The 27,753-nt window shown below is 37.2% G+C and overlaps 1 protein-coding gene across 1 annotated transcript; it reads right to left on the bottom strand.

Moving 5' to 3' along the window:
* Window positions 1-303: 303 nt before the first annotated feature.
* On the bottom strand, window positions 304-27,753 carry MTMR6 (myotubularin related protein 6). Its single transcript, XM_017831594.1, has 14 exons — window positions 27,648-27,753; window positions 23,281-23,397; window positions 21,208-21,370; window positions 20,125-20,282; window positions 19,304-19,432; window positions 18,109-18,243; window positions 16,854-16,986; window positions 12,289-12,398; window positions 11,077-11,202; window positions 9,781-9,830; window positions 8,819-9,019; window positions 8,027-8,161; window positions 7,821-7,947; window positions 304-6,022 (listed from the first exon to the last, which is right to left on the bottom strand). The coding sequence occupies exons 1-14, from the start codon at window positions 27,669-27,671 to the stop codon at window positions 5,762-5,764; spliced, it is 1,869 nt and encodes a 622-aa protein (XP_017687083.1). The 5' UTR covers window positions 27,672-27,753; the 3' UTR covers window positions 304-5,761.

Raw genomic sequence — 27,753 nt, 5'->3', positions numbered from 1 at the left:
ACTTATCTGGGTTACCAAGTACGCAGTAATGGTAACAATAAGTAAATACGTAAATTCTCTTGATACTTAAGTCCTAAATTAAGCTCAGAACAGTGATTGTAATTAACAGACCAGCAGTGTACAGTGAATAACACAAAGCTGAGCCAGTCTCCCATATCTAAAAGTTACAGAATCATTCAAGAAACTGATAAATAGGCCAAGTCATTTCTGTATTCTACAGTCTGTATCAGGTATGAGTCATCCATAAAATGAAAATTTTAATGTTCACACACTGCTATTATAAATGGACTACTTAATGTCCAGTTAGATTGACAATATTAAGATCATTTTATTTTAAGCTTTATGGATTTTGAAAACACGTACAAATAAAATACTTGTTACAAAACTCCATTTGCTAAAGTTTCTCCAGGAATATACATCAAACATGATTCCAGCACACAGATAAATGACTTCTACAGAGAGCATTACATAGAGCAATAAATGCTAGTGAAACAGCCAGTCTTTCCAGATACATTACAATGAAAAGTTTTCTCTCCCTTTGTCACATCTAACGTTTGACTAAATGTTTTATTTCTAAATAGCCATGTCTGAAGTTAAAATGTGTAAGCAAACTGACTGTGGAAGTCAACAGGCACTCAGAAGCCCCAAAGGGGAGAGTAAGCACTATTTTTCAAGTTCACTAGTTCAGGGGTAAAAATTCCTGAGAGACAGAAAAACAACAAACCCTTTTTCTTCGATGGAAAGATGCTTGCCAGGGGACATTGCCAACAGACAGCTGTAAAGATAAACTGTAAGACTGAAGAATAATAGTAAGACAGAGCAAGGAAACCAATCTGTAATGCTAAGTAAGGAGGAATGCCTTGGTGGGGCAGCATGGGACTTCACCAGGGCTGCCTGCTTGCAAGAAAAGCATTCAGAAGAAATATATGCAGAGATACAAAGCACAAGATATGTACATGCTAATCTTGTCATTAAGATGGATAACACCTATAGTTTGTGCCAAAACTGTAATCTCACTTAATTTTAAATGGTATGCAACTGACCTTAAAATACAAACAAGAATAAACAAAATATTGCACTCCAAAGTTACCATCAGGACATTTATTACATGAAGCAAGTAAATCAAGAAACACAGATCCATATATATTTTCTGTTGCTTGATGTCAGTGCAGAACTGCTCAGCTGCAAGTTTTTAACAGACCAGGTCACTGAATTCTCTGGGACCTGGAAACTGATCTCAGAAGCAGCATGCTTCTGACCTTCCATCTCGAGTCCCTGAACTGCTGCTGGACATCAAAACAGCTCTACTTCTTCTACTTTATGAGTCATAACCCTGCAGTGTCCTGTTCCTTGCTACATGCTGTGAAAAGGATCCCCCTTTTCCTTAAGTCTATTGTGCATACAGAAGTTGCGCTATTGAATTATGATGCCATGCTGATTTTGAATGCAATTTAACATGTAGGCAGGTCAAGCTAACTAGATCAAACATGAGCTCACTCACACTGTTCACTGAGGCTGATCTGAGCCTTCAGAGTAGTGGAAGAAAGCTGCAGTACTTTCAGGTTATTGAAACATCCAAAGCATTAAGAAGCCCGTTACATCCGGCAGACATCTAGCACCACAATAAGCAACACCAGAAGGAAAGTGTGGCATAAACGGTGACAGCAAGTCAAAGCAGACTTCAGCCTAAGGATCTAATTCTAAAGGTTAATATAGGTTTCACAACCAGTACACTTAGCCTGTGATCAGTTACAGGTTTAGAACTATTAGCAAATAAAGAGGAGTTTTAAGAGCAGCCTTTAGGTTCTGACCTACAGATCTATAAATACCACTGGAGGGATGATCTAGTTTGAAATCAGATTATCTTTAAACTAACTAAAAGCAATCATGCTTACACGAGGCCCTCATGCTAGTCACACTTGCTCAAGAGCAGGGCAGGACTCTAAAGAACAGATGTTGACAGCATGCGTCCTGTGCTATTTTAACATTGAACTTCCTTCTATTATTTATGTCACTTCCTTAAGAGGACAGTAGTTAAGTTAAGCTACCCTAGTCCCACTTCAGCCCAACTGAGCATCCAGTTATGTGCTCAGTTTAATAGAATGGGAGTAGTAAATTCTCGGAGATTTGCTGATGTGTTACTGTATCAAAAGGCCTCAGGAAAACAGCAACTAGAGAGGAAGAGCATATCACCTTTCCCAGCAAGGCATTCTTTGGCATGCTTATCCTGTGGAAGAGACACATCAAACTGTCACAGTTTGTGATAGCTTTCCTTCTACACCACCATTATTCTAGAGCATTTGTTCCACATAGGAATGTGCAGTTTTATGGAAGGACTGCTGTTCCAGTTCTCTAAGTGGACTCTCCAGACTTCAGGCTTTTGCCCTAGATTTAGGTCACTAGTAATTGGACATGTGTAGAAAATGCACAGGCTCAGTTCAGTGTTGCCTAATTAATTTCTTAGTCTGATTTGGCAGTCGTCCTACAAAATAGAACTGTTGGATATTTAAACTTGTATGGAAGAATACCTTGTGACACCAACAAGCCTCCCAAAAAATAAGCCCAACTCTTTCGGTACTAGCGAAATAAATATTTTAAATTGCCTGGAGTACAAAATGAAATAAGTTCTCAGGTGAGACTATCAGCTTGGTTCACTAAAAGAAAAAAGATCAGGCACAGCGCAAAATATAGAAACCCAAAGACTTCATGGAGATCTCCTGAAGATGAAGCGCAGAATTGACAAGTGCCAAAGTCTTGCAACCTATGGAGCAGAATCAACTGTACCAATTTTCTGTCTGGAACATTATATTCTCAAGCAACTGTTGAGCACACCAATCAACTACAAACTAGTGTCACAGCTTGAAAGAGAGAGTTCTGCACATTATTTTGATCTGTATGAGGCACCTTACAGTATTGTAACTGCTCCTGGAGCAGCATATTCATGATGAAGACAAGCTCATCCACTGAAATAAGAATTAAAATTATTTCTGCTCCTAGGCTACTGCCACAGTTTTTTAGTCAACTTGATGTTTTTTAAACCCTTCTCAAAGGACACAGAACAGCCCCACTGCGCTCAGTCCTGGCCATCCTGCCAAGCTTTCTGTTGGAGCTCACTTCACTACGATCTATTCACTTCACCACAGGTCCCATGTGCTTTAGGTAGTTTTGGCTTAAGCCTGAACAGCAAATAAGAAGAGACAGATGCCTCTCTGCTGGAACTTTTCTCACTGGTGACCCTGGGAGTTGAGTTGGCAGAGCCATCTGAACCTCCCAAGATGGCTGCTCTACAGAACAGCCTGATAAAACACTATTCACATATTAACTGGAGTAAAATATTTACTTAAGATCAGGAAGTATTGTATTATTTGACAGAGAAATAGGTTTGGTGCCTAAGCAGACAGTTTTGTAACATTTTGAAAGTGACCTAACATGCCTACCTTGATTTAAAATAAAATGGCATTCTGATTCCTTTTGCTAAGAAGTGAACTCTGCCAATTAAAAGGACTGGAAGACTGAAATGAACTCACTATAACAGTACTGAAAGGCAACAGATTTCTCCAAAAGCCTTGTATACAGGGTTACTCAGATGGATGTTAAAGTAAAAACAAAATACAGCGATATTTGCAAAAAAGCTTAATATAATATTTTGAGTCCATAAACTCTAAACAATAAATATGAAAAGTGTACATGGCACACCAGAGCAGCTAAATATAAAAAAAACCCCCACAAGTACAACTTGATAACACCTATATTCTCAGTGATAAGTTTGTTTGTGATATAATACAGGCTTAATATACAAGATGTTTTTCCAAAGAAAAACCACAGAACAAAGTTAATACAGAAGGTGAGGGAGGAGGGGAGACAATAAATAACAAGGCACAAAAACCTCTCTTGTTGCAACCCTGTAAGGCACCACTTGTGCAAACATGAAAACTATCAAAATCTGTAGTGGAGAAATTCTAAATGTGTTTAAATAACTGGATAATGTATTTTAAATATGACACTATATGCTTATGCCTTTTGGAATAAAAATACTTACGAACCTTTATTTACACCAAAAGGCTTTTAAAAAACAAATTAGTGAAACGGGTGAATCAATAGCCAAATACAAGCGTCACAGCTAATTTCTCCCAGACAGCTTCACAAGTGCAACTTGACCGTGACCTATACTGGCCTTGCTAACAGAGTCCTGGGTCCAATACAGTGCAGAGGGAAATGCTGCATATCAAATTATGTAGCACGCCAGTAATTTTGACAAAACACAGGGATTAGGATGAGAATAGACTTATTTTCACTTGAAACCAAAAATTATTTAAATCAAGAGATAAAAGGTCAGTAGCATTAATCTAACGTCATACCTAGAGGTCTTAATACCCAAAGTTATAATTTAAGAACTGGGCATCAACATTTTTCTTCCTTATTCTGTTATGTGCTCAGAAAATCTATCATGATACAAACTTCAGCAAAAACCTTCTCTCTTACTAGAAAATAAGAGATACCTAATTAAGCTTACAAACTGTAAGTTTCCCCCTTTTTTTCTTATGTCCCATGATCTCTACTGCATCCTGCTAGAAGTTTTTCTCCTCTCTCCAATTACATAAGAATCTCCAGATGATACTGAAGTTATTCACAATATGCACAGGTTGAACAAGTTTTTACAAGATGAAAAGAGCTTCTCACTAATAACCAAAATTTTCTTCTAATGAAACATTTAGGAGACACTCAGTTTCTCATGAGCTTCAGACACATGAATGATTTTTTTTTTTTCCCCACTTGGGAACAGTATCAGTTGACTACATTTCCAGAAGTTCTGTTTGCAGTCTTGGAACTTGAACAACTGCACAGCACACAGTAAATAATCTAAAAGAATCTGACTATTGAGTTATTAGCTAAGTTTTGTTTTCTTATGTGACATGTCTTATTCTACACATAAACACCTTGTGCCCAAATGAAACCATTTGAGGTCAGACAACCTGTAGCTTCAGTGATGCTCCATCTACTGAGCTGCCAGAGAGGAAAATCAGGGCAATCTATTATATTTTACACAACAGAGGAAATGGAAGACAAAACAGTCTTAAGTGGTAAGTTAACATTCATATAGCTATTTGCTGAAAGGCTGTGCCAGCATAGGCATGCTTCATTCCTTATATTCAGTCCACTTTTAAGGATATAAAAATTTGAGCAAATACAATGTAAACAGAGCCAGGTAGACTGCAGTAGTAAAGAACAATATAATTGATCTGACAGGTTTAAGGCCAACTATTTATGATTTGAAATGTGTCATACTTTTCCATGGCACTTAATACACTGAATTTAGTACTGGATGACATTAAACAAGGGTATACATATTCATATCTAATGCGATATATACATGTAGCTTCAGTCCTTAAAATAGAAAGTTCAAGTTTTCTTGTCCAAATCAAATCAGTTTGTGAAAGAACACCTGTGGTTTCCTATAATGAATAAAGTAATATTACTATTTTAATCAATTTAGTGCAAACTGACCTAAGTCCAAAGACATACCATTCCTTGATTTTTAGTCACTACTTACCAAATGCCCGTTTCTTTTACCAAGACAACTAGACCTTTTTTTTCCCTTGAAAGAACAGCAAACACTTGACGACTAGCATGCTGTTCTAGCCTACATTAACAAAACTTGCTGATATACAAATCACGTTTTGGTCATGCAGCAGAGACCCATCCTCAAAATAATCCATCTCTCCATTCAATCAGTCAAGAAGAGCACAGTGCCAGATTTTAATTAGCAGGTCATCCTGGCCACTCCGTACTCCAAGCTGACAACAGCAGGCTCAGCTTTGGAGAACTCGGACACAAGCTCACTGTAACGATTGTCTGCTGTGTTGCTGCCCTCTATAGTTCTCACGGTCTCATTCCCAGGGATCGGCGGCTGCTCCTTCTTGAAGCATGGAGGGGTCTTCAGTGCCACGGGGGCAGGATGAGCAGACTGCTGATGTTCCTTCACAAGGACCACATCTAACTGCCCGTTTCTCTGCTTTATTTTCTGAAATACAGAGAATAGTTACTAACAGTGGGCATGACTCTTTACTGATAACATTCTGCTTCAAAAGGAGGTGAATCCCCTTCTCTTGCTGGCCAACTCAGCATCTACAGAATCCTGTATGACATACCCTAGGCTAGATATGTAACAGTCATGTTAAGTGTTAGGCCACTGGATATTACATTATTCTCCACAGCAGATGCTGCAAGCACTGCTTGCTTAAAATTTGTAGGTGAGCAGAAGGCAGAAAGGTTGCCTGCCAATTAACAAGCAGGGAGCTTGCTAACAGTAACTGGTAAGTAGATGAAACTTGCTAATAAGTAGATTATGAGTCTGTTAAAGACATAGCAGTTTGATACCTAGGCCTTATATATCCTTCCTAAAAACCTGCCAAAAGACTTCAGATCCAAAAAATACTAATACGCTTTGTTCAAATGCAGGAATACACTAAAACATGTCAACTGAAAAGCAGGACTGGAAAAAAGGACCTATCCTGCAAGCATGAGCAAGAGAATAGGAAAGATTTGGATTAAGGGTTTTTTCAGTTGTGTGGTTTGGGTTTTTTATTTGTTTGTTTTCATTTTGTTTTTAATTCGAATTCACTCACCCAATAACTGGGAGCTTGCACTAATTAACTGAACAGATTTGTTTGTTGGTGTATTTGTGTTCTATTAGAATGGAGACTAAGTCCATAAGACTTTGGTGTTTCTTGATATCAACTTTTTGAAGATGGAAACAGTAGTAGCAAAGTCTACATCAAGATTTCAAACAAATACATCTCTTCATCACTCAAGTGAGAAATGTGGGCTCAGGTGAAGTTATCTTGGAATGAGGTTCTAGAAAATTCAAAACTGAGACTTCACTTTATATCTTGCTTATTCTTTAGATTGCTTCATCTTGAGTTTTCATCTTATTGCTTCAATTGTATAAAAACTTTTAAATATACAATTAAGATTTGAAACAGTATAAGGTTAAATGACCTGCATTCATTACATTACAGTAGGATCAGTTTAATAAAATCTTCCCTCCTAGAAAACCTGTGCTTCCCCCTTCTCCCTCCAACATAACAAACAGGAGTGTGTTACCTTTCTAGCCAGTCACAAGTAGTAAAACTGATAATCAGAAGACTTTTGCATTCCTTAAAACATATTATTTTGAAGTTTCAGCACCTTAACTGACTATAACAGAAATATCAATTAAAAGCCACTAAGTCATACTAGAATAAAATCAGATACAGCCTATCCTGGCTGCTTACACTAGCACCTAGAAGTCAATTATATACATCTTATCTCTGTATTTAGCCCTGTCTTGAAATAAGCATTACAATGTACATGACGCATAATTATGGTGACTTACAACAGCATGCACCTGCATATGAAGTTAAAAAGACAATACTTACTGCTTCCATTTTAGTAGCTATAATGGAAATAAAACATTTTCAGTCTCCTTGGTTTAGCAACACAGCTGTAGCTATGATGGGTACCCTTTTATCCAAGATAAGTTTCACAGAAATTTAACCTACATTAAAATATCTTCAGTAATGCTTTGATAGTGGGAGAACTTTTACATAGCTCAGTTCATCAGTAAAGCAGAATGATGCCTAAGAGCAAAACGTTGGCTGCATAGTCTGGCATTCATCACAGAAGCACACAGTGGAAGTCAAAAGTCAACATTCCACAGAGTAAGTGCCAGGCATACAGTAGTGACATTCACGTGAAAGCCAGCAGCATTATTACAACTTTAAATGTGAATTTGAAAGACAAGAAGTCACATATACATACACTTATTTTGCAATACTTACAGCTTCCAGTTCTTTAATGTCTTCTTCCAGTTGTTTATTTTGCTCACTCAAATTCATTATAAGATTGAGCACAGACTGCCTGGGATGCATACTTCGGTCAAACTGATGGTACATATTTCTCCAAAACCTGCATGAAGCAGACAGTTTTAACTATGCAGGATAATGACAAAATTGAAGAAGAGATACTGTGTCTTATTTAAACTTACTTAAAATTGAATGATACTGTATTAGGCTCCAAAAGACTCAGTTCTGGCAAAAAGTCTGGATTATATAGAGGATTCCGGTATTTCTTTTGTTCTGCCAAAAGGAATGGCCACAAGGAGTAGGTCTTCTCTTTTACTCTTAAAGCAAAAAGAGATAAAGGTCAACACAGTGACTGCAAGCAAAAAACCAGAAGCTCTTCAACTAATAAATCAATCTTTAAAAAAAGAAAAAGTTACCAGAAATACTTAGAAGTCTTGAATTAAAAGCTCTTAGTAAAATCAACTTCTTCCTGGCATATGCTAATGTTGGATAGAAATGCCAATTTTAGAAGTACTACTGCTTTTAAAATACAATGTGAGACAAACTGACAAAAACTTTACAGAAGTTTGCCAGCTGAAAACATTGGAAGCTACTCTATTAATTCTTCCAACTGGCTAGTCTTGAGCAGGCAAGAATTTTAAGCTTGCCTAAAAAGAGACTGGGGGAGGGAATGAAGTGATATTTTCAAACTTAAGCTTACCTACTTTGAGAGGAGAAAAAAAAAAAAAAAAGAGGAAAAAAGGTACCTTAACTTTCCCTACAAAAAATCAGCATGGGATTTTCTCCCAGAATTAGAAAGACTGTCTCCAGAACGCAAAAGCACAAGAAGCACTGCTGTTCCCTCATGCAGTTCAACATAATTTTCAGTACTACCAATCCTGCCTCCATTTCTATTCAGAGCCTAAAATGAAGATTCACGTGAGTTCTTAGTCTGACAGAATAAATGAAAGACACATTACAATATGCCTGCTTACTTTAATTCTTCTCGTTCTTTTTCACAGTTTCCAAGGAAATTACCAAACTGGCATGAATGGACATGTTCATGGATTTGAAGGAGGAAAACTTCATTGTACTCAAAGGCTTGTGGAAACTGCTCAGTCAGATTCCACACACATTCTAAAAATTGGGTGAACACTGGTGAGATCTCTTTTGGATCACCATCCAACTGACAACATCTGAAAAAGATTCCATAAACAGATTGAAACTGGTTTAAGTTAGAAATCCAAAAAGTCTTACCTGCAATTGTTTTTAAATGACAGCACATTAATTAGACACTAGCCTTGGTTTGGAGATTGAGCACCTTACTTCAAGAACTGGGGCAATTTTGGAATAGGAATAAGTCTATTTTTAACCTGTTTTTCTAACTTATAAGTAATCACACATTTGTATTCAGTACAGAATAGCAACATAAGACAGTTAAGTTCCTTTGTGTCTATTATTTTCACAGTCTTTGGAGTATATCAGTTAAAAGCAAATTAATAAGCAGTAAATAGCAGAAAGGCTATTGTCATAGCTGATGACAGGCAGATCAAGGGAAAAAACAGAACTCTGAACATATAGGACTTCTAAAGATAGGTGTGACTTCATCATCAAAGTAAACATAAATGTAAACTTTTCTTTAAAGACATCAAAACTAAGCGTTTCATATTGCCTAAATAGCTGGGACATAGCCTTAGACTGGTTTTGCACTGTCTATACATATGTGCAGACCTAGCTGCTGTCATCAACACTTGAGAGCAGGGTACCAGTAGTACTAAAAATTTATGTCTACAATATAAATCAATTATCCAATACATATTTGAATAAATAGAATACAGTGCACTGTTTACTGAAAAAAGCTTGCTGCTAAACTACCGCAGTGTTACTAGAAATTTAACATCCACAATCTTAGTTCAGTTTGCTGTATACATTTTACTATATTGGAGGAGTGAACTACCTGTCAGAGAACTTGTGCCCAAAAGAGATCCAGTCTTTCTCTATCAAGACCTAGAGGGTAAACAAACCAAATTCTCATGAAAAATGTTACTCAATCTTACATCTTACATGTATTAAATCCACAGGTTATCCATATATTGTATCAATAAATCTGATTATTTTGTATTCTGATTAAATTGTATTAAATCTGAGTCCAATTAATAACAGTAGGAGCAACCATTTGTCACTTTATAGCTTCTTTATTTTCTTGGAAGCCTTTCAGCGGAGATTCTCAAAGCTCATTTCCAAAACTAGTAAAAACGTTCAGCAACTTGCTAATCAGATAATTGCTCTTAAGACAGACTCACTTTAAGCATAATGTATGACTTCACTAGATTATCAACTTTCAAAATATGGCAAAGCATAGGAAAAATTTTAGTATTTCCTTCCTGCTATCTTAGTTTACATAAAACCACACAATATAATCTTTCTAACACTTAGAGCAGTAAGCTTGTTAATATCAACAGTAGCTTGTTTTATCACTTCACAGAATCAAGCACCAAAAGGAACACAGTACCATCTGACCATTGCAGAAGTCTTCACAAAAATCTAATTGAAAGTGAGGAGTAAACAAACCCAAAGAGACTAAATGACTTCCCTAAAGATTACACACATTCTCACTATTCACAACTTAGTCCTCTTCCAATTCATCTTCAACTTCACTTTCATCACTTGTAATATTTGTGACAGTTCTAATCAATATATTGTAGTAGTTTTATGTACTCTCCCTACGGAGTCCCCATGACACCTTGCCTTGCCACTGCAGAACACTACTGATTTTCCTGCTTTAAAATTTAGAATAATCATACCGAAATTCCTCTTCCTCTCTATGGAAAAATGAAGAAATTTAGATTGCTTAAACATCCTCAGGCACTGAGGGAGTTGTCACTGTTACATTTTAAAAATGTTGATTTGGGGACAAGTGATAAAATACAGAGCTGCTGTAATTTAGTACGTCTGCTATCTCACATAAGCACTTTGGACTATGTCACAGATAATGGGCTTTTTTGGATGCAAAAGACAATCATGGCAACATTTCTGCATGGTGCCTAAAGAAATCTGCTATTTGTATTTCAGTTTTTTAGAAAGTTTTTTCCAGTAAAAAGTATTTCTGTAAGAAAGATTATCAGTATACTGCAAATCTCATTTTAGATTTGTAACCGCACAAAAAAAAGGCAGTATGTTTACACTGCTCCCTTTCACACTTAAACATTTTACATCTTTTATTTACCAAGGAAGAGCTCAACAGTTAGCTTACCATGAATCCTTTGATTGTTCTGTAATAGGAATCTAGTAAGAGAGCTCCAAGAGAGCAAACTTGGGAAGTCCTATCCCAGCCATCTGAGCAGTGCACTAATACACTTGCGCTCTCCATCGCTATTGCCTACAAAACACAGTTGTTTCTTGATGAATGTTCTTTTCCAGACAAAAGTCAAAATTTAGTAGATAAATAAAAAAGCTACCTTTTTCCCAAACTCATAGCATAGGCCATTTTATTTGACTAAGATAGAAAAATGTTTATTATGAGGAAAGAATTTAAAACCGTCAGAAAGCTAGGAATCTCTCCATGGAAGTATAGAAAACTCCTTACAAAGAAGAAATTCCACCACCACCTTTGCAGAAGCTAACATCTCCAGTGGTTCCCAGTTCTCTTTCTCTCCCTTATAAAAACTAAACTTACAAGAAAAGCTTGCAACTTATACTAAAAAAGAATTAGATTACAAATTACAGAGTACAGATTACAAAAACAAAACATCACCAACACATCTTTAAAGATACTTCTTTGTCATTATACTACACAAAAGTAAAGGCCTAGGAAATGTTTATTAGCTTCAGCTAACAAATGAAATCCTGTTAGCTCAGATGTTTGTGAGGGTCATCTTTAGGACCATCATCCACTTTTAACTCAGTTAACTCCCTGTTATTTTACCTAGTAAAAACAAAGATCCAGGTTTTTTTCTTCACCCAGCCCTCTCAGGTCAAGCCCTTGGCTTCGAAAGTGCCTAGCAAAGGCAATTGTTCCCCCAAATTCCTCATAAAGAGTCCCATATCCTAGTCAAATGAAGTCAGCATAGCCACTTTGGCTGCTCTGCAATTACTGCCCCAGGAGCTCTGTTTTTCAGGGTGCACTAAATAAGTTTGTTCCATCCTCCTCCAAACTGGTTACACCTTTCAGAAATACCTAAAGAACCAGGAATCATAAGAATCCATTTATCTCCCAGCAAGATGACCAAATAGCATTCAAAAAATCCCAAAACATTAGCTGGCATAAAGAAATGAAGAAATCAATCCAATCATAAAGAAACATGTAATACTTAAACCAGCATATCCAATGTACCAGTATATATACTAAACACCTACCTCCAAAAAAGGTCAGTTGCAGAATTTTACACATTACATAACATTAAGCATAATTTTGCCTGGTAGCCAGTCAACTTCCTATCACATAAAGAAGCAGCATGCAAGTTACCTTGACTAGGAAGACAGCAGCATCCACCACAGCTTTGATGTGACGCAGCCATCCAGAATTCTCCAAACCAGACAAGAAGTCATTGACAGACAAACCCCTTGTGCCACTGACTGAAAGAAACCAGAAGTTAAAAAGCCTTAAGCAGTTGCAGCTACGTGAACCCTGCAATGTAGAAAGAAGAATAATTGCATTTTGTGTCTAATCTCCTGTGCTGTAAGTTGATCAGAAATCTTTCAGGAAACCACCACTCAAATGGTTTAAGGGAGGGGTACTACAAAATAAACTCCATCCAGAATTCAACTCTGTAGACATACAGTAATCACAAGTGCAAAATCTGTGTCTTTTTGACAAAATAACATTCCCAATAAATCCACTGGTTATCCCCAACAGGGAGCCTTACCCTTGTCTTACCAAAGAAGGAAATGCAAATGCCAAAGGCTTACCAGAAGTACTTAAAGACTACTACTACTAATAGGAAGTAGCTGAATCCAGACAATATACCAGTTCAGAGTAGTCAGACTGCCAGTTTCATCACCTCCACCCTGCTTAGGAGAATAAAGTGCAGTACAAGGACACGGTGAAGAAATTAAATCCATTGAGATTTTGTCTACCTCCAGACTTGACACACCACATTTCTGACTGATCTCTACCATTCTTCCGTAACATATTTTGATGCTGTAACAATAATGCCAACTGAGAGGGCAAGGAAGAACTCGAGTTAAAGAAAAGATGCCTTGCAGCATAGCACCAAGCAATGTAGACTAAAAGCTTCTCACACAGACAACTACCAATTCACATGAGACAGATAACCTGGTTCTTGTACAATTTTAAGTAGCAACTTACACAGTTACATTACTGTCCAAATATGACAAACTTTTGGCAATTACAAAAAAAAAAATTTGCTGGCTAATATAACTTCAGCTATGTGTAATTCTAAGAGAAGGTACTTGTGGCTGCCACCTACAAAAATACCCTCCCCTGCCACAGTGGAAGCCTACTTTCCACTAAGCTTAACAGTTGGTCTCGATGATCTTAAGTCTTTCAACCTAAATGATTTTATGCTTCTAATCTATTGGGCCCCAATGAAAATAAAAAGGCTCTGAAGATGAAAGCCAGCAGTAGGGATATAACAGCTCCAAAATAATCTTTATCTCTGATCATGGAAGGAAGTGAGTCAGCAGCAAAAGCAGAGAACAAAATTCACCAAATCCCTCTGTGACACAGTTTCATATTCATCCAAGGCCCCTGATGTAATGAAGGCTATAAACTCTTGAACCACTGCCTCGCAGGGCTTTCCTGTATCTGCACTAGATGTTTCTCAGCTTTCAGCCAAAGTTTTGGTACACTCCCCATTGCTCAGGAAGATTTGTAGCGCCGAATGCTGCTGAATACTAGAACAAAGACAGGCTTCCAAACAAGTATTGCAGCACCTTTTCTAAAACCCACAAACCTTTGTCATCTACAAAACTACCTAGCAAACGATAGCGCAATCAGATAACAAAACATCAAGAAACCCCTGGATACCAGACCTAATTTTAAAGGTTAGTCTGTAGATATCAGTAGAAGCAAGTTAGTTTTCCCTTGTCTTTGAAAGAGCATCATTAGGCAAGAGCTCCACTTCCGAAAGGTCTAGCACATGGAAGAAATCAGGAGAGAACTACTTGATCCTTTCAGCTAGCTCACATTCTCTCTACACCAGTGGTTCCATACACCTGTTCAATCACAATAGCACACAAACAGGTCTAGCACTCTATGGTAAAGGAAAGAAACTAAAAATAGTCAAATATCTGGAAATTCAAACATCTGCAGGGAAGGGACTAGACAAACAAGGCAATGCCTAGAGGCACTATTCATGGCAGCTCACCCCACATTCTGTACCTTATGATTTAAAGCAGAAGCTTTCCAGCTAGAAAACAAACAGGCTTCCAGCCCTCAGTTTGTTTTCACCCAGATACTGCTGTCAAAATCTGCTTTTGATCAAAATTTTCAGCTTGGCAGAAATATTTCACCACTAGTATTTCCCTCTTCTAGCTAGATCTCTATACTTTTATAAATGGAGGTAGAGATAGGAACACATATGTTGAGCCCATAGAGTTTCTATTTCTGTGAATTAACAAAGGCATTTTTATACTACTTGGTGATTAAATAAAGAAATTGCAATGACACTGTTCTGACACTTACGTGCTGAAAAAAAGTAATTTTCCAAATCCTTATGCTCTTTTATAGGGTCAAAGATGATTTATGGTGCCACTAAGACGTTTAGCTACTTCACAAAAAATATAATTCAAGACAGTTTTGACTCTGTGATTGCCATCATAAAAAACACAAGCCCTACAAGTCCCAAAACCTCATCATTCCCTTGCTTATTTGTTCTTATTCACACTACTGCCTCAGGCAGCAGTTTAAGAAGTGACTAGACCTGCAGACTAAAGAACAGTGGGTTGCAGGCAGAAGTTGTTTTTTAAAAAATAAAAAAACTAAACAACCCCTTCCCCCATATACAAAACCCACAAAATGCCCTCAGTTAACACGCTTCCATCATCAAAATATACGTAACAGATCACAGCAGCTATTACTGAGCCTTTCCCTTAAATATTTCCTGCAGAAATGCTGCCTCTGACATACACAAAACCTTTTTGCTTATTAGAGTTCAATCTTTTCTGACATGCAGTACTATATTTTGAATATATAAAACCTGAACTCTGTATTTAATGTCACAGCCACAAATTTAGCCTATGTGAAGATTCTCCCATTAGTGTTGTAGTCTGCCCATTAGGGGGGCAGCCATGTTCATACTGAAGAAAACTATTTTAGGAAAGTTTTGTTGGGAAGGATTATGTCTTACATTCCACTTGAAAGTGGAATCATTAGATTCTGAAGGAATTCTGACACAGAACCTAGGAGCAAGACACATGCCAAAGAAGAATAACAGTTGTTTGTCACAAAAAGCCCAAACAACTGAGGACAGTCTCAGTTACAATGGCCCTTGAACAAACAAGGTCATTGATATCACATTCCTAATTTGAGAACATTTAGTTCAGCATGTTCAGGGAAAGCGAGTACACAGAAGCTAAATGGCATTTTCCTCATTTTAAGTGATGAACCAGGGGTCTAAATAGTAAATTATTGCATACGTCCCTAAATTTTAAGGGTTCTTCCTACCCCTAAAGAGGATTCTAATTCTAGAGTGGCATTCAGCAAAACTATTGAATTATACAGACTGAACAGAGGTAAAACAATTGTGCTCATTTACCAAAAGATCTGATCTGAAGAACAACTAATAGACATCACTCATGATTTTGTTTCAATCAAGTTTAAATAAATCAATTCTCCACATGAGGAAAAACTAAAACATATTCCATCCTTAAAGAAAGCTACAGAAACAGAGTAAGTACTGTTGGTGGGATGCTAAGTCAAACGGCTAAGAATATGAACTCTGTGAAGCTTAAGTGTGTGACATGCATTTCTGCATCAGACTCTATTACACAGGAGCAGGGCTCTTAAAAAAGTAAAAAACCCATCAATACTTATTAGCGAGTTTTTTAGAATTGAAGGTATTAGTAAAAGAAAGAGGGATTATGCCAAACCTAAAAACTGAAGCTCAGGATCACACTTCTCATCTTTCCCTTAGAAAAAGTACATGCAGGAATAACTGGAAAAATACATAATGTCAAAGTTCAGTAGGATTCTGTGCAGAGTGCCTGAAGAATAGGTTAGCAGCACACACAGGCTCAATCAAAGCGAAGTAAGACTACACCACTAGTCTGGGAGATTTCTTGACTAATGTAGCCAGAATGTCTTCATCAACATGGGCTTCCATACAGGCGTAAGCCTTCTCCATGACTGGATATATTTGCATATTTCTGGAAGCCAACCACTTATACATGTATTGTCAGGTGTGGAACCCAGACTTCTGCCACCATATTCTAACCTCAGTATTAGTACTCCACAAAGCATCTTAATTTTTCTCTCAGCTATTTACCTAAATACAATACTAATGGAATTATGAACATACTTCTGACTCTCCATTTTCACCACCAGAAGGCAGGCAGTGGCATGGTGAAGTGGCTCACATTTTCCCTGCCCCCTTCCCTACAAACACCTACAAGCACAGAAGTGGCTCACCAGGTCAAAGAGCTCAAGTTTCGTACAGACCACATGCTCATTGCAAATTCTGTGGACCAAAGTGCTCCCTGAAGAACTGACATTCTGTATAAGAAAATGTATGTACAGACAAACACTATTTTGTATATTTCCATTACATTGTACACGTGCTTAGAAAACACAGCAGTCTTTCCCACAAGCCACTGACATACTAACCAAGTTCACTCAAGACATACATGCCATTCAATTTTCTTCAAAACAGCTCCATGCATTGGGTTTACAGTTTGAAGGTAAAGGTTTAAGGTAATTCATTACCACAGAGCAGAGCAAACTAGTACTAAACATAGAGTTGGGATAAAATATAGAAATATCAATGCAGCTTGTGTAAGATATTATTAAAGACTTCAAAAAAATACTCATCCTATTTTCATATACGTTATGATAGTACAGTTAAAACATACCTTCCAGAAGTTTTTGTAAGCTGGATCTCATCACATGAATATTTTCAATGCCAACAAACTGGAACCTAATGTTAGAGTAGTTGTCTTCATTCTCATAGCCCTTCCCAGCAGCTCTGTTTGCCATTGCATTAAGCTTAAAAGAGGAAAATAGAAATACTGATAAACAGTACTTGAAATAAAAATATCAAATTAAGAAACAAAAGTCATGCAATTTCAGTGGAAGACATTGGGAAAAAAACACAAGAGCACATAGTATAAACAGATTCTAATATACAGTTCATGACAAATCAACTTGAAAGCATTAAAGTCTAAGAAAGGGATGATGAATAAAAACCAAGTTCTATATTTAGAGCTGACATATCTGAATAATGCATAGTAATTTCTTATTCTGTCCTCCATATTCCCACCAACAAACCTTCACCTGTTTCCAAACATTTTTGAGCAAAAACACTACCAAAAAATTCACCTAGAAAGCAAAGAGTAAGATTCAGACTTTTCCAGCTTCTGTGTTCAGACATTTGAGTGAAATTAGTACCAACTGAAATGCAAATGGGTCTTAAAGAGCAGGAGTTACCCCACACATTCCAACACAGGTCATAACATAATTCAACTTAATAACATAACGTAATCCAATTTAATTAGACAGTGATGAATTATAGTGGTGAGGCACTGGAAAACGTTGCCCAGAGAAGTTGGGGATCCTGGTAGTAGTGTTCAAGGCCAGGTTGGATGGAGGTCTGGGCAACCTGGCTAGGGGGGGGTTGGAACTAGGTGATCTTTAAGGCCCCTTCTAACTCAAACCCTAACCCTATGGTGACCTCAGAACACTACAACAGCATTTCCTCTACTTCTTCCTTGCTAAGACAGACAGTTTGCACAGATCACTTACACAGAACACAGTACTTCCTCCCATTCCAAAAGAAACCCCAACTCAGCTCATCTTTTCATGAATTTCATTTCAAACAGTTAAAATTAGATCCCGCTCAACTACTCATTTCTTAAGTATACTTTTAAATGCACCTCTCCAAAAGTTCAGCATCATATTCAGTGAATTCTAGCTGAGTCCTGAGATAGATTCAACTCCTTTAAGAAAGCAAGTAATTAAACGCCTCCATAAAGAGGCCTTGCCTTCTCCTTAAAACATTTTTGCTCATGAGGGAGTCATACTTCACTCCAAATTTTTCTGAATTACACTGTATCCCTGTACTCTACTGTCCAGGAAAAGAGCCTTGTCTGAAGAACCTGAAGTACATACCTTCGGCCTGGTATCCATGACATACATGTAGCGATTTGAAGGATTTGCTTTACTAATGGCTTGCAACATGTGTTCATCTTCCAGGCACCTGGCACTGAAACCTGAGAGAGGTTGACTGCATCTGCAAATTGCAGCCTGTCACAGAAAACAAAGAACAAATTAGCATCAGTTTAATATCAGTAGTTGAAATGCCTTGCATAATTCTAAAAAGACATGGAAACAAATTGCTTTATTCAGCAGATAACATCACTAAACTGAATAAAGTTCAGGTATTCCAACTTTTTAAGCACATTACTTGGAGACCTTCAAACACAGTACCTACAATTTAAATCTAAAGGTTTATCAAAACATTTTTTCAGGCTCATTTACATAGGTAATGTATCAGTTTACATAATGGACCTAAAAACCCACAAAAAGTATAGGTTGGAAAAAAGTACACTTTAGCAAAGCAAGTTATTCCCTTAACATGAAATGGATTATGTTTGGTTTTACTAACACAAGTATGACTTTATTATTGCAAGCGCAATATGTTATCTAATGTAATTTTTGTAAAGTAATTTTAAATAATATGTTCTATTTCAGAAGGTATTGGGTACCAGAAGGTATCTTGCAAATAGTAATTATCTTCAAATCCATCTAGTTCCACAGTCATGATTCATAAATTCTTCAACTCAGCAAGGTGATTGTCCTTCTCTCTCTCCATATTACCCCCTAGCTGAGACAGACTGCTTTACACCACTCCCTGTAAAATCTTATTTCTCATCCTGTAGGTTTTTTTACCTTGCAAATAACTCCTCAGAGAACCAATTCTATTCTTCTGTTGGTTTGTTGTTGGTTTTGTTTGGGTTTTTTTACCTGCCATTTTGACCTAACAGATTTTATTCCTGATACATCAAGGAACATAGATCCTTTAACAGAAAGCTATCTTCAGTTACTTTAATGTCAGTTTCTGAAAACTTTAGGAGATTCAACTGATTATCAACTGATTACTTAAGGATTTCTTGTAAACTGTCTTAGCTTAACTCAGCATCCTGTTAGGCACGACTAGTGTCAGCTGCATTTAAGGTTACCATGAGTCACACCATTCTCATACAAGTCACCGTACTTAAACCTCCTTACCTACACCCCTGAACTACTGCCAAGTGTTGAGAAATACTTTTCAGCACATTTATGGTAAAAGGAAGACACATTATACCTCTTTATTTTTATGATAATATGACAACACTGGGAATCTTCCTTTGCTTCTGAACTTGGAGCTACCAACAATTATGGGCTTGCTTGCAGTTCTGGGAACATAAAGTTCTCTAGGATAGGTTTCACAAATCTGAAAGACACAGATACACAAAGAATTTTACATGCAAGGCACAAAGCCTATCTTAGTTTTATTGCATTCAATTTGAAAGATATTAGGTGAAATAAGAAATAAAGGATAAACACTAATATGTTTCTCTCTATATATGTAAATAACTCAGACGAGGAGACGAGCCACAGATAAAGTAGTACAAACTGGTATCTAAGTTACAGAGCAGAGTACTGCCATACTGGCATTCAGTCTCAAGAATGCAATTCTTCAGTAGAAATGGTAAGAGTATGTTTCAAATAAAATACTGGAATTATTTCCCTCATTTTTTTGTATTTGCAGACTACAAAGTAAGATGAATTCTAATCTAGGAATCACCCAACACTGCAAATGCTAAAGTAGAATCCTGCTCAGTTAAGAGAGAAATCACAAAGCCGAAGAGCAACAGAATCACTGGGGCTGGGCTTCAAACAGGTAACTATACTCTAAGAAACAACCCCAAAGAATCCATGCACACATACTCTCTCAATGAGGCCTTGGGAAAAACTTGGGAAAAATTAGAAAGTTGTGAGATTGCACACTGATTAAGCAGTTTACTCTCTCTACTTTGCAAGCCAAGTGATTTCATAGTATTAAGCTGTTTTCTATAGGCCTAGAATTCGAGTATAAAGCAGGAACAGATTCAGAGCAGAACATATTTTCATTACAACACTTACCTTATAATCACGATTTGCATCAGACAACTGCCAGTAAGCATTTGGCACTCCCATTCTTTTATATTCTTCTGCTAGATCAATAAGCTGCCAGCCTTTGACTTGTTCAGATTCATTTTGTTTTGGATTATAGGAAAAGGCATAAAGTTCTTCATATTTTGCTAAAAAGTAAAGAACATGTAATGGAGAGAAAGTTTCAGGCTTCAAGATTCACAGAGGCAAGACTAAATAGATACCTGGCCTGCCTCAAATATTTATTCTGCAACTATCCTACAGTTAACTGACACAGTTACAGATACTTAGAGGTAGGTTATGAGAATTTTCTTGAGTGTACTTGACCTATTTCAGAAGAGACACTTCTAATGCCATAAGGGTAAAGCACAGGTCACAAAATGAAGACTGACAAAACTGAACAAGGCAAAAGGAAGAATTACTAGAAGACTTCACAAGAGCTGATAGAACAAACTATTTTGAGAGGCAGGAACTGAAATTTATATCTACTGACCTTTAAAACCAGTAAGTTTTAAATTTCCCTTTAAAACAAAAAAGATTTCAAAAAACTTTGTTCTTCCTAATATGGTATTCACTTATCACAGATGACATTTTACACTGTTCTAAACACGAAGCATAAAATGCAAAAGGCCATACTAACTGACAGAAGTCTTTTGTAAACCTGAAACAGTAGTGTTATTCTAGCATCAATATTTCAGCTTTATTTTTGAAACTGCATGAAATTAGTAACAACTTAGTATTTGCTTAGTAGTTTTTTATCTATGGAACACGCAATTAAGCGAGACTATATGCATTTATATTCAGGGACAGAAATGTAAAAAAAAAAAATAAAGGGATCTTTCATTCTGTTAGGGAATATCAGAGACCTACAAAAGCCAGACAACACATCTTCTGAATTTTTATGTAGATTAATATTTAATCAATAAAATTCTTTACACACTAAATTCACGTAAGACTTTACATAATGCATGTTTTTTAAAGAAATAAATACAAGAGCCATGGATTTACACACACACGTCAACTTGTTATCCATGCATATATCCATGCAAAGTCTTTTACAGTGACAAGTATTACCTGTTTTTGACAGCTGAAGCAAAGAGTTATAAATGTCATGACAATCTCTCTCCCTGGGAACAACAAAGTGAACTATCCTGAAGTTCTTACACTGGATGACAAGGGGGCAGCCAGAAGTAGTCAAGGGAAGTTTTTCCACTGCAGCTATGTGATGATGCAGTATCTGTGACATACAAAAACTCACAGTGTAAGCACGCTGATGAGAAATAAGAACAGCATACTATTCAAATTAGCAGATGTAAGACACATTATGCAATGCTGAATACGGATTTTGACTAATTTTGTTCATCGATTATAAAAAGAAATACATTTAGAAGCAGAAATCCAAGAACGACATTTTGGTTATGATACCATAATTGATAAAAATTTAATTATTCCCTTCTGTCATTTTTAAGTGTTACCTAATGTTGGTAAGAAAGAGTAAATATTCTTCTAAACGCAAAAGTGAGATGTAAAACGCCACTGTGGTTGGTCAGTTTGCTTTAACTTTGCTAATTGACAGGCTTATATCTAATTAGGCAGTGTCCAGACAGGGTATCTGTTTTTTGTAAGGATCTACAGGAACATACTTCAAAATTTTCAAAAAGTAAAAATAAAGTAAGTCAGGGAAAAAAATTCGAAGTATACAGAAGATCCTGATAATTTTAGAATTCCAGTATTTAACATCTACAGAATGAACAGGAGATAAGAAAATCATCTCCTGTATTACATACTGTGTCACGTAGACATGAAAGTCTCTCAGCTAAATGCTTTTTGACCACTTTAACAGAAGACTGTCACAGCAATGGACAGAAAAAAGTCCTCCCTAGATTTTTATCCGTGTGGCAAATCTACACAAGATTTAGGTAAATACACGGCCAAGTAACAGCTGCTCAACTGTGGGAAGAAAGGCAAAGATACATTACCTAAACAGAACAAGATGTTCTTGATGGAACTTCAATTACCTCACTGAAGCAATCAACTCCTCTTAAATATTGATCAGAATCTGACAGACATCTGAAAACTATGCTGCCAAATATGCATTTGCAAAGAGACTATACCTTGAAGACATTATGATAATTATACTTGGTACTTGCACTATCATCAGAAATGCAGTACTCTTGAGTATAGGTTTCATTTCCCCAAAATGAAACCTTTTAAGGTAGTGCATAGGGAGACACAAGCAAATAATGTTTCTGAATCATGTTCTCCCCAAAAACCCATTTTGTATGAAAGGACAGCAGTTTGTTTGTACAAAGTTGTACATTGTATTCAAGAATAACAGAAAAATAAATTTTCCTGAAAGCACCATGAGGCATTTAGTCAGACAACCACAATCCAGGCAAATATACCCACAGGGAAAAAAAATTAACCACAGCCAGGGAAAGAAGATTTCATCCTGGAGGACGAAAGACTTAAGGCACTAACTCAAGCTAGGTAGCTGGTCTCCAGTGCAAGGCAGAACTTGATGACCACATGTGTGCCACCAGGGCACTGAGTAGAAAAAACTAACAGGAATTGCTGTCCTAGCCAGCTTTGATTGTACAACATTGGTACTGGTCAACAAGAAGCTGCAGTCCCTTCTGAAATGTTTTATTCCAGAGATGAATACTTCTGAAGAAACAGATGCTTACTGCTCTAAAAAAGTGCATGTTATCTTCAATATTTCACCAAAACCTAGATTTTTGCTGTCTCATTTAACCTAGATGGAATCTAATTATGAGGTAGTTAACACAGAAATTTTAAACCTGATACTTAAACTATCAAGCAGTCTCCCACTCCTGCCTCTGAATTGCGATGCAAATCAGTTATTTAGAGAAAACCACCACACATTAACTCAGGAATACAAGTGAAGGTTATGGAAAAAATTACAGCAGCTTGAACAGAAGTGAACATTTTCAACATTACCTGATGTCAACTGCAGCAGTGTCATGCAAGAGTATAATCTGCAAATCGTTAACTTATTATGATACCATGAAGGAGGAGAGTGCAGGGAATAAATAAGAAGAACGTTTTAGTAAACAAATTCAACCTTAGATCAGGAAGAACAAACGTATCTGGAGAACCCTTGCCACAAGCAATCATTATCCTTACCCATGTCTCTTTCTGGCTTGAATCTATGAATAACAGATGAGTTGCTGTAAGGTATAGAGTTCCCGTCACTGACTTATTGCTCGTGCTGAACCTATCTAGTAATTTCACTTGCTCTACCTGTAAGAAAAAAGAAGAGGGGGAACAAAACTTAATTTTGAATTTTTGCAGAAAGTAAAATCCTAACTTAGCAAAAGCTTTGTCAGTTTGTGCAATAATTCTGAAAATGGTAGAAAACATAACACAGCACACACAAGGCTATTCAGGACAAACTAGAGTGGTCACACAAGCTTTGAGAAGATTGACTAGTTAAAACACCCTGTTTCAATACAAGAGTGCATAATGAAGGCACAACACTAGGCTCGTCAGAACACTTACTCCATACACATCAACTATTGTTATTTACTAGTAAAAGAGACAAGGATATAATTAAAAAAAAAAGAATTATTAATTACTAAGTTTTTAGGGTGCTTCCCCAAAAGAGAGTAAATACACACTAACAATTTCCTGTTCTTGAGATGCCAGCAGTGAATTAACAGCTGATCTCAGCAAGATGCTTCACTAGCTGTCTGCAGACTCAAAGCTATAAAGATTATGTTCTCCTGACTTCAGTTCTAGCTATGTACTGTCTTTTACATAATCCTCAACTTTAAAAATCTAGAATATCATAACCCTGCCTTATACTCAAAATACATTCTAATGAAATGAAAGGATTATATTAATAATTATAAAAACTCATAGAAATTCAAGGACTGTGCTGGCATTTGAAGCAGATATTTCAAGCTTGAGTCTGGCAAGGGCAAATGACTCCTGGTATTCCATCAACATTATTAACTCAATCCTACAGGAAACATTTCAAAAGAAAGTGATTTCTAGATAGCCTGCATTTTATCAGCTGCTTATAACTTCACGGGCTCCAAAGTTTGCTGTATTTGAAGCACACAGTACATGATTCTTGGTGTGCAACGACATGAAAGGCAAATGGCTTATCTCCATGCATTCCTCTATTTCTTGGCAGCACTGTCTCAGTAATGCCAAGTTAAAGCTCTTTGCCACCATTAAGTGAATGGCAGAACTCCAAAATCTTCCATGCCAGCCAGGCCATCACTGAGAAGAGGTAACTAGGAAAGCCCACATCTACTGTGCTGATGTTAAGCCAGTTAATTCATATGTACAAACATATTTATCTCTAAAAGCACATATAAAACAGAAAAAAAAAGTTTTTTCAATTTAAAAAAGCCAGTTAATACAAAATAGAATGGAAGAAATTAAAATATCTACTAGAAGTCAGCATTATTATGATATTATAGATTTCAGTTTATAAAGCAAAAAAATTGGAAGCTACATGCAATCAGTACTTCAAAATACACTATGCTGAAACCAGCAAAGTATCAGTCCTCAGATATAGAGCAGCATAAGTGAATACAGCACAGCCAAAACAGAGAATTCATATTGGGCAGATCTGCAGCAATAAGTGCTCAGGTACCTGGCACTGCACCTCCCCAGCAAATAGAGAAGTGCACAGAAACTGCTCCAGTTTTGTTCCAGCAACACAATGAACAAAATCCTAGCATGTGAGCTTTCATTCTCCTTCATGTAACAAGGCAGCTATCCTCAAAGTTAGATCAGGGCAGGCATTAGTGCTCCAGCTTCCTCAAACATACGTAAAGTCTTCAAGAATCTGAATACTAAATTGTAGGTATACTTTTCTTAAAGACAACTGAAATGTAATTTAGATTCAGCCTCCATAGATGACACATTCATTCAAACTTCACTCAAGTCCATTTCTATGGGTACTCAGCTAATTATACGCTTTTTTTTTTGGTTTTGTTTTGCTTTTTAATTGTGAAGTTTGGCAACTCCTCAGTCATGGAAAAAAGCCATCAGTTTTGAAGATGATGGTTTTGAGAGATTGAAGATCGCTACTAAGTTTTAGCACATTTGTAAACAAGGATCATTTAAGTAGTCAGAAGCAGTATTCTGACGGTAGCTAGCACTAATAAATTAGTGAGTTTTTAAACCAGTAAGAATTTGAACAGTGACCTCGATCATACAGAGTATTTACAAGCAAAGATTCACAAAAAATTTATCATGACTAGGAGTTACATATTAACAGGAAAAAAAACCCAAAGGAATGTTCTCGTAGAGGAGAGAAGTTGAAATGGAGAGGAAGGGGGAAACTACACTTCTGAGGTCTTGCATTAAGAAAGTGAAAGGATTAAATTTGAACAATTAACCGAAGGCAAAATCAGTTACCAAGATTTTTTCATTGTAACTTTGTATGACATTCACTGAAACTAAAAGGCGTTTTCCCTTTCCCATTTAAGTTTTAGGCTTGCAAATGTAAGTTTAGGATTTAGCAGTAAAGCCAAGCAAACTTTCCATCTCCAGTAGAAAACCCAGAAGTATTTTCACTTGAACAGATTTGACTGAAGAATTTCCAGTCTTTTCTACCACATTTTGCTTTAAAATATCTTTAAGAACACTTTAAAGATTAATTGCGAAATCACAATATTCTTATTTGTAATTTCTCCATCCCATGTTGTGAACTGAGTTTCATCATTTGTTGCTACTTTAGTAGAAAAGTCTCACAAGCAATTTTTAAGTTGACCTCACTTCTTTATTCAACATAAATATGTTGGACAGTTAAAGTTTAGCTTTTTGTGAAATTAATTTCAGGTAGCTGTGCTGACAGTTCTAGAAGAATTTTAACATCAACATTTCGAGCAAACTGAAGTTTGAGGAGGTATAAAACCTACTTCATCATATTCTCCTAAGGATAACAGCTGCCCTGCAGAGAAGCTAACTTGTGCAAAACTACAGTTATTTTAATTTTATTTTACTATTACTTTAATCAAATAAATTGAAAAAACAAGAGTGCTATCAGATTAGAAAACACAGGTATGTTTCAGAACAGCTGGAATGAGATCCAACTTGAACCTACAAAAAACCTGAACTTTTAAGACCTACAGTGCAGGTTGTACTTCAGGTTTTTTTTCTTCCTATAACTGTAATACTCAATTATTACCATCTAGCCTATATGCATTTTAATCCAACTGGATATTCAATAAATCAACAGTTTACAAAAAGCTGGGCGAGCATCACATTTGTAACCAAAAAAAATCATGCTATCTCTAACCATGAAATTGATGTTTTCTGAACGGATAAATTTTTTTGTATGAATTATAAAAATAATTGCTTCAGGTAGTAAGTCTTGTATCTTACAAGTTATGTTCAGGCCCCAAAAACGTGCAGAACCACCACTTACTTGCAGATGCAAAGAAGTCAGCTACCTGTAGCCTTTCTAGTCTCAGTTGCAGGTTTGAAACTTCAACAGCTCCTCTGCTCATCAAGAGACTTCGGCTTTAGTCTAGTTATCATTTTGAACTCAGCTATTTACTGTAACCATACAATATAAAGTTCCCAAACAAGGAGTTTCAGGTTTATAAGTAAACAGGCTGATACGGAAACTTTATCTCCCATCTGTCAGCTTGGTGAAAGATTATTCCACCCAGTGAATTTAAGTGTCACTAAGAACAGCTTCATCAGAGACCTTCCTCCAGTTTCACACATAAACATACAAATGTATATGAAAAATAAAAGGAGCTATACACATTTATATAAAAGTTATATAAGCTATTACTCAAAAAATTTAAAAGCCTGTTCCTTTATATAATTACTGGTTATATATCCACCATTTGGAACCGAAATATGACCACTCCTTTTCTAAACACACCAGTAAATCTACTTTAAAATCAGACTGCCGAGTTCAGGAATTAATCACAATTTCCAGGACCAAACAGAGAAGGGCAGTCTTTTCAGCAGCCCTTGCAGTCAGGGCAAGTCCAAAATGTCAACTACAGCTTAGCTGGTATTTTTCTGAATAGCCTAATACACATTGCACATGCACTGACGGCTTGAGTCCTTAACAACACTCACCGGAGTCTTCAAAATAGGAAAAAACAGAAGCATTGTTTTCACAACAGATTTGCCTCCAAAGCTGGGAAAAGCTGCACGGAGCCACATCCCGAGCACACAAACCAAGTGCAATTCCCTCCCAGACGGCTTCTCCCCGCCAGAGAACCCCCCGCTACACCACGATTTTCAGCATCTTCCCCTCATTACCGAGACGGGGCCCCTCCGGAGCAGCACTACCGAACTCCCCACCGGAGCTCCCACTCCTTCCAGCGGCACGGGCCGCTCCAGAGCCCCGCGGGGAAGAACAGCCACAAAACGGCAGGAGGGAGGGAGGGAGAACAACAACGCCCTCGCCCGCAGCGGACGGGCCGAGCCAGGCAGGCCCTCCCGGCCCCACGGTTACCGCCGCCGTTCCCTGCCGCCCCTGTGCCGTCCCGCGGCGGCGGCAGTACCTTGGTGGTGCGGATGTGCTCCATGGCCGTGCCCGCCCGGCCGCCGCCGCCTCTCGCCCTCCGCGACACAGCCCAGCCGGGGCCGCTCCGCCAGCGCTTCCGGGCA

The sequence above is a fragment of the Lepidothrix coronata genome, unplaced genomic scaffold, assembly GCF_001604755.1.
Source record: "Lepidothrix coronata isolate B3197 unplaced genomic scaffold, Lepidothrix_coronata-1.0 Scaffold193, whole genome shotgun sequence".
Lineage (NCBI taxonomy): Eukaryota > Metazoa > Chordata > Aves > Passeriformes > Pipridae > Lepidothrix > Lepidothrix coronata.
The sequence above is the reverse complement of the archived record's forward strand: the minus strand, read 5'-3'. Positions and strand labels throughout refer to the sequence as shown.